Consider the following 13,410-nt stretch of genomic DNA (forward strand, 5'->3'; position numbering starts at 1 on the left):
CTGGCCTTTACCCAGGAGGTGCCAACAGCACACTTGTCTCTGGTTGTAACAATCAATAACACTGTCTTATGACTCTAAGGAAGCAAAATATTCCTTGATTGAGTACACTGAGTTAGGGATATACATGTGTAAATTTTTTAAAAATAAGGCAAGGCAAAATAAAATTCAAGATCTGTGTGGGAGACGGAAGAAAACAGGACTGGAGAGGAAGACAAAGAAAGACAGCTTCAAAAATGTTACAGTTGAAGCTGCAGAATAGACTCACACCTGTTTATTATACTTCAGAACTTACAAAAAAAATACATAGTACATAAGCAAAAAACGGTGTAGTAAAGACCTCCATATATTCTCTCCCCTATAAAAGTAACTTAAAAAAGTGGCAAAAATTGTCACAATCAACTTTATCAAAACACTGGAGACTAACAGCTTACAACAATGCAGGAATTTTTACTCTAGAAAGAAAACTAAACCTTGGTAATAAAAGCTTTCTGCAATCTTAAATTACTTTATTCCCAGCCCCCTCAAGCTGCACAGCTGCCTTGAGAACTAATAGTTTACAATCTCAGAGAAAACCAGCAGCCTGACAGCCATAGGAGAGGGCTCGGAAGTGGCTTGAGGCATCTGCAAAGCCTCATTCTTAGAGAATTGCCATTATTTCACCAGAGGATTCCCTGTGAGACCACAATGGCAAGATTATCTTTATCTGACTTAATAGCTGGCCAAATGCAAATAGCGTTTTCCTCTTGAGGTATCTGAAGGAAATATTTAAAGGTAATTGTTTTAATTTTCTGGCTCCCTGGGATAGAAGTTAACAGTCTGAGCAAACAATAGGTTACCCAAAAAGCTTAAAAGGAAAATTTGGGAATAAAATTCCCATGGATAGAACTGTGAAAAACACTCATTTTCCCAGGGAACCAAGAAGTCCTCACACATGTGTAGAGTGCTGCCAATACCTAAATCTGTAATATTCCCCTGAAAGACCTAAAAAGAACCAAGCTCTCACTTGAAGTTGACATTTAGGCTCTAAGAAGAAAATTAAGGTTAACAAGTTGTCAAGTAATTGACTTAGCTGACCACAAGGCTACCCAGAAACTTCAGCGGCCAAACATGACAAAAAAAGACTACTACAAGGGCACCTCACTGGTCAGTTGGTAAAGCATGAGACTCCTGATCTCAGGGTTGTGAGTTAGAGCCCCACATTGGGTAAAGAGATTACTTAAAAATAAAATCTGAGGGGTGTCTGGGTGGCTCACTAAGGGTCCAACTTGGCTCAGGTCATGATCTCAAGGTTCACAAGTTCAAGCCCCGCATAGGGTTCTGTGCGGACATCTCAGAGCCTGGAGCCTACTTCAGATTCTGTGTCTCCATCTCTCTCTCTGCCCCCCCCCCCTTGTTCTCTATCTCTCAAAATAACTTAAAAAAAAAAAATCAGTAACAAAATAAAGCCAGGTAATTCCCAAACACGTAAAAATTAAACAACCTATTCTTATGGGTCGCAGGAAATTACAAAATACTTTCAGGTGAAAATGAAAACACACAATACCAAACTTAAAGCATTTCATAGGTGGAAATTCAAAGCCATAAACACCCCAATTAAACAGGAACAATCTCAAATGAAAAACCAAACTTTCCACCTTAATCAGGTTTAAAATGTTCAAACCAAATTCAAAATAAGGAAGGAAAATAATAAAGTTGACAGTTGGAATAAATGAAATGGAAAGTAGAAAAACAAGAGAAAAACAAAACAAAAAGTTGCTTCTCTGAAAAGGTCAACAAACTTGACATACGTTTATCCAAAATGACAAGAAATGGGTGGGGGAAAAGGGAGAAGAGATTCAAATACTAAAACCAGGAAGTGAAAGACAGGACTATTACTACCAACCTTAGAGAAATGAAGATGATAAAGATATAGTATGTAAGAACGGTATGCCAACAAGTGAGATAACCTAGGTGAAATGGACAAATTCATAAACTGCTAACATTGATCCAAGGGGGGAAAAAAAAGAAAATATGCAGAGATACATAACAAGATATTGAATTAGTAATTAAAAACTACCACAAGAAAAAGCCTAACACCAGATGGATTCACTGCTAAATTCTATGAAACATCTAAAGAACTGTTACCAATCTTTCTCACAAAAATTAAGAGTTAAGAACACTTTACCAATTCATTGTATGAATCCAAGATTACCCTGATAATCAAAACCAGACAAAAACAACACAAGAAAACTACAAAACAATATCCCTTAGGAATATAGATACAAAAATGCTCACCAAATACTAGCAAATTGAATTCAGCAGCATATAAAAAGTATACATACACAAAGACTGAAGTGAAATTTATCCCAGGAATGCAGTATTTTTTAACATCCAAATTTCTATTAATATACTACAACAGAATAAAAAACAAAAACAAGATCTTCTCAAGAAAGGTAGACCAAAGTATCTGACAAAACACCTTAATGATAAAACAGGCTACTAACTAGAAGTAAAGGTAAGGAAACCTCAACTGGAATGGTATCTACGGAAACCCACAGCTAACATCACACTTGATGGTGAATAAGGAATACTTTCCTTATAAATTCAAGAACAAGACAAGAATGTCTGCTCTTGCCATTTCTATTCAACATTAGACTGAGGTTTACACTAGAGAAAATAAGCAAGAAAAAGATGGAAAAGGAAGAAATAAAATTCTATTTGCATATGACATGCCTTGTACAAAATATTTAACAATAAATACAATAAAACAAGTGTAAGACTTAAACACTGAAAATGAAAACATTCCTGAAAGGAATTAAAGACCTAAAACCATCTCAGATTCATGAATCGAAATACTTAGTATTTTAAGATGGCAATATTCCCCCAAAATGATGTAAAGATTCAACATTATCCCAGTGGGCTTCTTCATAACTTCGCAAAAATCAACAAGCTGATCCTAAAATTCACATGGGAATGCAAGGGACCCAGAACAGCCAAAACAATACTAAAAAAAGAACAAAGTTGGAGGACTCGTATTTCCCAATTTCAAATCTCACTGAAAACCTATGGTACTGGCATAAGGATAGACATATACAGAACAAAGAATCCAGAAATAAAACCCATACATTATGGGCAACTTATTTTCCAAAAGACCATTTAAAAGAAAGACCAGTCTCTTCAAATGGTATTGGGATGACTGAACTTCCTATGCAAAACAATGAAACTGGACCCCACCTCACATCATATACAAAAAAAAAAAAAAAAAAAAAAATCCATTCAAATGGAAAGAATATGTATTTTGAGTATTGTACTCTAAACTTAAAACCACTGGATTATCTAAACTGCTGTCACTTACACTCATTCAACCCTTATTTTCCAAAACAAGTTATTCATAATCTAATTCCAGTACTAAACAGTCATATTTAAGCATGCTCTTCTTACCCTGCACAAGCTTGTAAACAGGCCAACATTGTTGCCAGAGTTTCTGGAGGAAGTTGAGCACTTTTGGGCTGATCTTTCTCTGGGGCAAGTCCACCCAAAATAGAAGGGCACCGTCTCTTTAAAAAAGTCATACATGCCTGGATAAAAGGCTCCTGGAAAATATAAAGTTTCTTGGTGTATCAGATATTGATCTTAATTGCTTTCAGATTTAAGATAAACTGCTTTCAGATTAAAGACTATTAAAGACAGTATGACTAAAATCCACAATATAACATTCCACTGCCATTTAAAAAGGTTGTTTATTTAGCTATTTTAGGCATCAAAATTTAAGAGAAGTAACAAATGGGACAAATCCTGCTTACTCCATGCTCTCGAATTTTATCTGTGAGCCACTTGTCAAGTTTGAGGTATTCACGACGCGAAGCAAGTGCAGCAAGGTCAATAACAAAGGCAAATGGAGTACCATTTAGCAGCATTGACAAGGCCTAAAGCAAAAGAATATCAGAAACTGTAAGTCAAGCAATTAAGTATCTTTCTATCACTCTGTCCTATTTTGTTTCCTGCTTTTATTTTCACAAACAAGTCTAAACAAAACATTGCTAATATTTTCTTGGTCATATTTTTTTTAAAGCTTACTACAATTCAGTGCTGATTTAGTTCTTACTTAAAATAAGATCACATTTCAAAGGTGGGCATATGACTTGACCTCCAAAATAACTTTACCCTGTGTTTCTTAAAATAACTAAGCCTAAATCAGAGCATACGATGCATGAAAAAGTATCCTTACTCCGTTTTTAAAAATCTAAAGTTGGGCTTATTCTAACCTAAGCACAACTGCAATATCAGTACTATGCACCTACTGGTCAAAGACATCAAGAATCAGAGACTATTTGTGAAAAGATTCCATTAATGTTAATGAAATCTGCAAAAGGTGTAAAACCCAACCAGTTTCTCCACAAATTATATCTCACAGATCTACATCTGAGGCCAGTTATCACTTGCTTTAAAATAGCCTTGCAACTACCATAGAAGACCAAACAAAATTCAGTCAAATGTAAACAATGAAAACATTTCTTACGTTTCCAAAACCACTGTTCCAATCCCTGTCTACTTACAAAGCAAAACTATAAAGCTCAACATAAGCTACCTAAGAGCTAGTTATATTTGATTATCCCTAAGGTATCTAGATAACATAAAAAGTCTGTTTTTTCATTAATAAATAAAAATGTCAGCCTGTCCCTCCGAGCTCACCTTCAAGTCCTGGGCCACATCAAGTATTCGAGACAATTTGGCCTGGTCATACTGCTCCCCTCGCATGTACCATTCTGCCATTGCATGCATGATAAGTTGGCGGATTGAGGGAGACTGTCCCTAAGAAAACAGGGGTTACATATCAATAATGCTAAACGTTTTCACAGGCACTAACATGAATGCCCAGCTAATTTTACTTGTTATATTTACAAAAAATTGAGGTGCATCAGTTCAAGCCTCAAGCAGTGACTGCAGTGACATTCTTTATAGGAAAGTCAAGTTATTTCCACATCTTCCAAATGAAAGCCTGTTCCTAAACCTTGGGTCATATAGTCATTCAATAAATGTACTTCTCCTATAAAACATAGGCCAATACATTTTCAAACAGATTATGGTGTGAACATGAGGGCACATGAAATTTGTTTAATTCCTTACTAAGTTATAAATTACTAGTCTATAGATTTAAAAAAGTAGTTTAAGGTAATCATTTCTCATGCTGCACAGTGTAGTGTTCAATCAGTATTTCTGGGAATGGTACTTGTACATTCTAAATCTACCTATTTTAACAAATAAGAATGTTCCTTTTTTTTTTTTTTTTTGGTGATTATTCAATTTCCTTTTTGTCCAGAAAACATCCTAGCTTTGAGAACTGATCTAAAGTTTTGCAGCTGAATGAAACCAACAGTCGTAGTTTAGCAATCGAATCTCATGGAAGCAATGGCAAGGCAATTGCTAGCACTGTATCTAAATCACTTTCCAGTAACTGTCTTGAGGCAACAGCAGGTTCAGGTGAAACAAGTATTCAACAAGAAGTGAGGAGACGCAGCTCCTTTCTACCTGCCCTTTGCACCTTATAGATGTGGTGAGAAAGACCTAAAAAGGTCTGGGCAGCAAACCTTGTAAATGGCTGCTAAACATTCTGTCAACTCTAAGTTTACCATGTAAGTTGAGTCCCTAGAAATGGAGGGCTGACTGACAGCATGGAACTAAAGCTAACATTTTTCATTTATAAATAAGAGTTTAATGTTTTAAAAGCACTTATGTATAATGTAAACTACACTGAGAATAAAAATGGTTAAAGGAAAAAAAACAAAAACAAAAAAACAACCAGCCAGAAAAGAAACTTGATGTAAAGTAGTTGATGACTGCTTTTCTACCCGCCTAAGCTTCTCCATTTGTTATTATTAAAAATACAGGCTAGTGGGAGCAGGGGGAGGTGCAATGGACAAGAAAATATTTACATGTTACAAATTAGGGAAGGAAAGCAGCACAGGACTTAAAAGTCATTGCAGCAGAAACTAAAATAAAATTTAGATGCTGAATTTGGATAAAATAGAAGATGTCAAATTGACCTGTGATCTTCTCCCATTTACAGTTAAAAAGTGACAGGAGTACCTTCTGCTTCCACGATAAATAATTAAGCTCATTACTGTTACCAAATCATAGTGGTGCCCTAGTAGTGTGGAGCTTTCATGATATTGATTTTTTAACTGCCTTCTTATTCTTTAAAGTTTTATACTTTAACACCCACATGATGCTAAAAGATAAAATAGGCTTCATGAAAGTGCAACTTTTCCAAAGTGTCATATTCAAGATTGACAATTTAGTTTGAACATCTTCCACAGAATGTCAAATATTAAGACAAAGAAATATTCATGTCTTACCTGCCCATGCCACGCATAGTGCAAAATAATAGCAGAGTTAGGATGGTTTCCGAGGAAAATTGGCATCAGAGTGGAGATGAGCTCATGGCGCAAGGTGTGCCAAGAGGTGTTGATCTGTAGTAAGGCCAATACCAGCATGTCTGGACAGTGTTTAATAGGGAAGCTGAAGAGCTGTTTAACTTGCTCATATTGCCCCACCTCTGCAAGCCTCAGAAGAGATTCAATCAAATCCAAGCTCTTCCTAACAAGAATGGAAGTAAGATACTCTGTCAATGAAAACATAAGTATACAAAAATCCATTTTCCAAATAAGTCATACCAACTATCATGACAAAACTGAGGGGTCATCTATTAATATTTGAAAAATATTTAAATAGTGTTCATATTAAAATTATATACTAGTATATCACACTAATTTCAGAGATACTCCAAGTTGACAGTAAGTGGAGAGGCAACACTACAGACCACTGACATAATCATGGATCCTTCTTATCAAGGAGGTATCATTGAAGATTTTTGTGATTAGCGTGTAAAATAGAAGCAAACAACATCACAGAGTTTAGAAATGCTCAAAAATGGAAAATACAAACATTGACCTAATTTATACACTGAAAAATTTTACACAAAAATACAGCTGGACACTTACTTTGATAATGAAAAGGTATAACTTCAGTGCCCCCTGATATCACCCAAGTTCAGAGGTCCACACATCCCATATGCATTATTCTTGCCCCAAGAAGCTGAAAGTGGTTGACTTTATTTTTTTTTTTTAAACATTTATTTATTTTTGAGACAGAGAGAGACAGAGCATGAATGGGGGAGGAGCAGAGAGAGAGGGAGACAAGGAATCCGAAGCAGGCTCCAGGCTCTGAGCTGTCAGCACAGAGCCCGACGCGGAGCTCGAACTCACGGACCATGAGATCGTGACCTGAGCCGAAGTCGGCTGCTTAACCGACTGAGCCACCCAGGTGTCCCATGAAAGTGGTTGACTTTAATCAAACATCAAAATTTTACTCTACCCATAGTGCATGAAAACTATGGAGACAGAGATCAAACTAAATGCCATCAGGAAACATATACCCCATACTATGGGGTATTCTAAAGGAGAAATGATCCGATTACTTCATCAATCAATGGCAAAAGTTTTATTTATTTCTAAAGTTTATTTCTGAGAGAGAGTACGGGGAGGCAGAGGATCCAAACACAGCCTCAGCACTGACACCAGCAAGCCCAAAGCAGGGCTCGAACTCACAAACCATGAGATCATGTCCTGAGCCAAAGTCAGACACTCAACTAAGCATCCCAGTCACCCCTAAAAGTTATTATTTTAAAAAAGAAGAGTGAGAAAAGGAAGACTTACAGAATAAACTATATGAACCCTGTCTGGACTCTTACTCATACAAACTGTTAAAAGACAATTTTGAGACAGACTTGAATGTACAGCTATGTTAAGGAGCTGTTAAATTTAATATGACATTTTAGTTTCACAAAATAAACACTGCTATATACATTAGACTTAACAAAAAAAAAAAAAATCAAGCCTACAGATACAATTTTGCTAGCACCTGGGAAAAGGATACACTTTCTTTTTTTTTTAAGATTCATTATTTTTGAGACAAAGAGAGAATCCCAACCAGGCTCCGTGCATTCAGCACAGAGCCCGATACAGGGCTCAAACTCACAAACCATGAGATCATGATCCAAGCCAAAATCAAGGTTGTATGCTCAACCAACTGAGCCATCCAGGCGCCCCAAGGACACATTTTAGAACAAACTACTGCTTGGGGTCAATCTTTCAGAAGAGGGATCAGCAAACTGCATCCACAGACCAACCTCACCCACTGCCTATTTCACGAAATGTTTTCTGAGAGAGCTACATCTGTATTTATACTGTGCTACAATAAAGAGCTTATTAAGTACTTGCTACAGGAGACTATATGGTCAGAAAACCCAGATGTTAACTAAATCTTCACAGGAAAAGTTTATCATCTCTTCTTGACTTTAGAAGAACTGGAAATATCAAAAGGGCTTTAAACTGCCCTAAAAAACCCACCCATAGCCCCCAAAATGCAGAGAATCATCTGTTCCGTGTCAGAAAAGGATCTCAGAAAACTTGAGTTAGGAAGAAGAGATAAGAAACATAAAGTAGTACCTTTAGGGAGCAATCAAGCCCATGTCCCCTCTGTTGAGTAAGTGTGTTAGAGTGTGTTAGAGTGTTTGAGAGAAGGGGGGGGGAGGGGGGGAGAGGGAGAGAGGGAGAGAGGGAGAGAGTATGTGTAGTGTGTAGTGTGTAGTGTGTAGTGTGTGTGTGTGTGTGTGTGTGTGTGTGTGTGTGTGTGTGTATTTCAACAGTAATGGAAGTACTTTCACCATCCTTACCTCATATTCCTAGAGAGGAGTGACTTGAGTTCCAGGAGAAATGTACTGGGCCAAAGTCTGATTCTCCCTCAGAAATTAGGAATTGGAACTCAAATAAACTAGGTAATTTAGCTGAAAGGATTAGAATGGATGGTTTGGCCATCTTGAGCTACTTACAAAGGAAAGAAAGCAAGTAAATCTGTAGGCAGAAGAAAAGGATCTAATCTAAAGGAGAAGTACAAACCTCTTTTCCAATATTTGACAGTTTCAGAGAATACCCAGTGGCAGACCTTAGAGAGGAAAAAATGTAACTATCTAGTGACAATGGGACTAAAATTAGATTTTTATCCATTAACACCCATCTAAAAATTTAAAGTCGGCTCACTAAAAATACTGTTTCAGTAAAACCTTTTAACTATGTAGTTGCTCCCTATTAATTTTCTACTGCAAAAAAGCACAAGTTATCCTTTCAAGAAACGCTAGAGGAGAGTGTTTACCATGTGGCAATTTCTCGATTGTCATCCTCTGGTGGTGCTTTCAGAATATCGGTGGCAACCGTATGACAGGGATAGTCAGCAAAACAGAAGATCTCTGGATTTATAAGGGAATGCTGAATAAAAGAGAGCTGGAACAAGAGGAAAAAAGTCCTTACCACCATAAATGACTGCAAATGCTATGAAAATCTGAAACATTTTCATTCAGCTAATCTCAATCTTAAGGTTACTAGAATGACAATTTCCCTTTAAAACATTAACTTTCTGCTCTTTTGAAGCCACAGACAATTCAAACAGATGAAAGGTATGAGATAAAATGGTGTTGGAGACAAATAGTTGGGGAAATGGTTTGCTTCACTTAGTTTGATTAGTACTAAACTACAATAAACCAAGATAATAATCATTCCAAAACTGACAGTCTCTGCTATTCTGAACTACACAAAACAAATTCTATTTTAAAAGAATGTTTTAATCAATGGACAGATGGCACTACATAAGGAATAAGTCATTATGTGCTTCCTCTTCCAAAGCTACACACCATCAGCTCACCTGGCCTTCTGCATGTTTCCAAGGTCTATATATGAGGTCGACTGGGAACACTTCCATTCCTAGACCCCTCTGAATGCCATAAACCACATTATGAAGTCCTTTACTATCACGAATTTGAAATCCAGGATGGTCCAGTTCGTAAGTTACTTCCTTGAAATTCAAACTCGGGTTCTAAAACAGAAAAACATTTCAAAATCGAAAGAATGAACAAAAACTGTAAACATTTTTATGCTTTATCCAAAGAGCCAAATTAAATCTGAAATTAAATTAAAATGTTCTAATTATAAACTCAAAATAATCATTATCTGGCATTTCTAGAGACTTAGAAAAGTAAATACTTCATATTCAAAATAAACCAGCTTTTCTAGTGAGGCACTCCAACCTTTCAGCTCATGACATATTTCTGACTATGGGAGTATGTAAAAGGGAACTCTCTCTTCCCATACTTAGTTCAACTAACACTCCCATCCCAGTCTGGCAAAACTCTTAAATCAATGACTCGGTTTTAAGCCAAGATTCTACTAACTTGGAACAAAGTAGCAAAGGTAAATCAATTATCCCAAATACCATTATTTTTAAAAAGGAATTTTTAAGTTTATCTTTTGAGACACAGAGAGAGACAGGGCCAGCTTGGGAAGGGCAGAGAGTGAGGGAGAGAGAAACCCAAGCAAGGTTCCATGCCATCCACACAGAGCCCACGTGACTCAAGCTCACAAACTATGAGATCATGGCATGAGCCAAGATGAAGAGTTGGATGCTTACCCAACTGAGCTACCCAGGTGCCCCTCCCCAAACACCATTCTTAATTAACTAAAGATCTCCCCAGAAAGTATACCAATTGTTATCAGGAAAAGTGGTTTAAATTCTTTATGTCAAAATGATTGAAAATTCCATTGAAAAAACGTTCTATGAAAAGGTACTCAAAAAAAATCAGTATGAGACTCCTTAAGAAAACACAAAGCAAAGTTAACTAGTTTATGGAAGATAATTTACCACTCTGCACAAAGTACTAAGTTTATTTTTATGCTTAAGAAGAAAGAGGCTTTGTATTTAAAACTCTTCAAAGCATCATGGTCAGTTTAGTTTTGCTCCAAGGTGACCCCTTTCAAGTCATGAAGACATTAATGCTTGCTTGTTATAAAAGTAACAGTACAGGGACGCCTGGGGGGCTCAATCATTTGAGGGTCCGAATCTTGACTTCAGCTCAGGTCATGATCTCAAAGTTCGTGGTTATCAAGCCTTGCGTGGGGCTCTGCACCAACAGCACGGAAACTACTTGGGATTGTCTCTCTCCTCTCTCTCTGCCTCTCTCCCAACTAACTTATTCTCTCTCTCTAAATAAATACACTTAAGAAAAAAGCAACGGTACAAACACAAACTTCAAATTAAGTACTCAATCCAAGCCAACAAGAGCACTGAGAAAATAAGATTGTTTTTCTTTCTAAAATTTGCTTCAATGACTGTGACAGAACAGAACCATTAATGTACTATTAAATAGCCTTATCATAGAGATGAATTTGGTAAATCCACAGGCTAGTTTGGTAAAACTGTAAGAATCCCCTGTGGTTTCTTCCACTCGTTGGTGAGCAATGGAGAAAAAAAATCATTGACCCAAAATGTATCTGAAATGGTTTCCTGCTCCTGTCTACAAAAAATGTACAGAATGGGCACCTGGGTGGTTCAGTTGGTTAAGCATCCAACTTCGACTCAGGTCATGATCTCATAGTTTTTGAGGTCAAGCCCCACATCGGGTTTATGCTAAAAGCACGGAGCCTGTTTCTCCCCCCCCACCCCCGCCCTACTCATGCTCGCTCTCTCAAAAATAAATGTTAAATTAAAAAAAAAATTTAATGTACATTTTTTTTAAAGTACAAAAAACCCTAATATATGAAAAGAAAAAAGAAGAAGGAAGAAAACAGGTTACTAACTCAAGTGTTCAAACCCACAGTGTAGGCACTCCATTTTATAGCCTTTTACAGTCTCTGAAAACAGAAAATAGGTTCAGATAACATGAAAATACTGTCCTTGTCTGCAATTTTTAAAGAGAAATTATTTTCAGTAGGGCAATATATTTTCAATAGGGTAATAAAGTACAATAATGAAACTACTGAGTGAAAAGGGCATGTTCTTCACTTTTGCATAACAACCACAGAATAAAAGCAACAGTAACTAGTGTATCTGTACATGATGAAACTATGGCTGTATTTTGCTTTTCATTTTCCAAATTTTCTGCCATGATCAAGTATTATTTTATCCTATTACTAAAGGAAAATAGGTCTGAACACTGTGACTCCACCTACTACTAAGAAAAATTTAAAGATCCATAATGTTAATAGTAAGGTAATACAGACAACCGTAACCCAACTCTATCTATAAGTTACAAACATGGAAAATTAAAACGGAGGCTTAGGATAGCTAAATGACCTGACACAAAGAATGTTATAAGTATGTATATGTAGTCTTTAATGTTATATTTTGTTCCTTGACATTTTATGAATGAGACTAAAGATATTACACCTTGACTGCACTATTCTCCCAATGACTAAATTTCATCACTCCCTTTCAAAATTTCCAAGTTTCATTCCTACATATTTTATTTAAGCATTTTAATATTTTAGGAGAAGTACTTTATCTGGGGGCCAATTATTTAGTTTGTGGATATTCTAGAAGTGAAAGTCGTTAAGGGAAGTACGGATTTTTATTATCCTTACCCACCACAAAAAAAGATAGCAAGATTTCTGTTGCACTTCCCAGAAAATTTTCAGAAGGCCTCCTTTCTTGGTAATTCTTTATACAATTATTACTATGAAATAAAGCTGTCCCTCCAAACTAACCACACCAGGACTCTACCAAATCACCTCAGTAGTATCACTGAGAACTGCGCAGCAACAACTCCTAATGAACAAAACTGGTATTTGATTATAAACTATCTCCAGTACATAATCATCTTGGACACTTCATTACTTTGGAGCCAATGAAGTCAGGAACACCAAAACACTATGGCTTATTCAGCAGAATTTTATTTGTTACAGTTTGCTTTCTTTGGGCTACATCATATTAACATAATGAGTATAAAATCATGATTACATGTACTCACCAGTTCTTTGAGAACATCAATCAAGACTTCTACATTCCACGTGTGTGCCTGTGCTCCGTCACTTTTATCTTTTCCATCACTCCAGATCCCACTGCCAGGAGCAGAGATACTCTGTACAAGTAAAATTTGAATTAAACAAAACCAACTACTTAATGTGTTCAGCTCTGGTTGGTAGAACAATCAATCATACTGTAATTTAATAAATAAAGAGGGCAGGATATTAATTCAAATTGTATAATAGTTGACTTCTACACTTACCTGTAATGGAATTCCATCTGTCAATCCTGAATGAGTTCGAGCCATCATTCCCAAAACCCTGGCAACCTGGGCAGCTGTAACCTCCCGGACACCAAACTGCATGATTATATTGCGACATTCTTCAATACTGAAACAGAAAATAAACTTCAGAAAAATGTTTCCACCCTTCATACCAAAGATAAGAAATGCTAATATAAAATAATCCTTAAGTGAAATCCTTAGACTTTTACTAATACCAGCTTGGTTCCATGTTACTTTTATATAGCTAGGAATATAAAAACCACCTATGTAACTAAGAAAATGGGAAAGCTTTCTTTCCT

At 36.4% G+C, this 13,410-nt stretch overlaps 1 protein-coding gene across 8 annotated transcripts in view; it reads right to left on the minus strand.

Moving 5' to 3' along the window:
- The window catches only part of CNOT1 (CCR4-NOT transcription complex subunit 1), a 101,772-nt gene that overhangs the window by 37,503 nt on the left and 50,859 nt on the right, over window positions 1-13,410 (minus strand). For all 8 annotated transcript variants that reach the window (XM_042969608.1, XM_007090232.3, XM_015541135.2 and 5 more), the window contains exons 9-16: window positions 13,091-13,217; window positions 12,833-12,943; window positions 9,736-9,906; window positions 9,190-9,317; window positions 6,336-6,576; window positions 4,672-4,791; window positions 3,783-3,905; window positions 3,421-3,572 (exon numbers count right to left, since the gene is read on the minus strand). In XM_042969608.1, coding sequence (XP_042825542.1) covers window positions 3,421-3,572; window positions 3,783-3,905; window positions 4,672-4,791; window positions 6,336-6,576; window positions 9,190-9,317; window positions 9,736-9,906; window positions 12,833-12,943; window positions 13,091-13,217 — 1,173 coding nt within the window. The remainder of the gene's footprint in view (window positions 1-3,420; window positions 3,573-3,782; window positions 3,906-4,671; window positions 4,792-6,335; window positions 6,577-9,189; window positions 9,318-9,735; window positions 9,907-12,832; window positions 12,944-13,090; window positions 13,218-13,410) is intronic.

The sequence above is a fragment of the Panthera tigris genome, chromosome E2, assembly GCF_018350195.1.
Source record: "Panthera tigris isolate Pti1 chromosome E2, P.tigris_Pti1_mat1.1, whole genome shotgun sequence".
Lineage (NCBI taxonomy): Eukaryota > Metazoa > Chordata > Mammalia > Carnivora > Felidae > Panthera > Panthera tigris.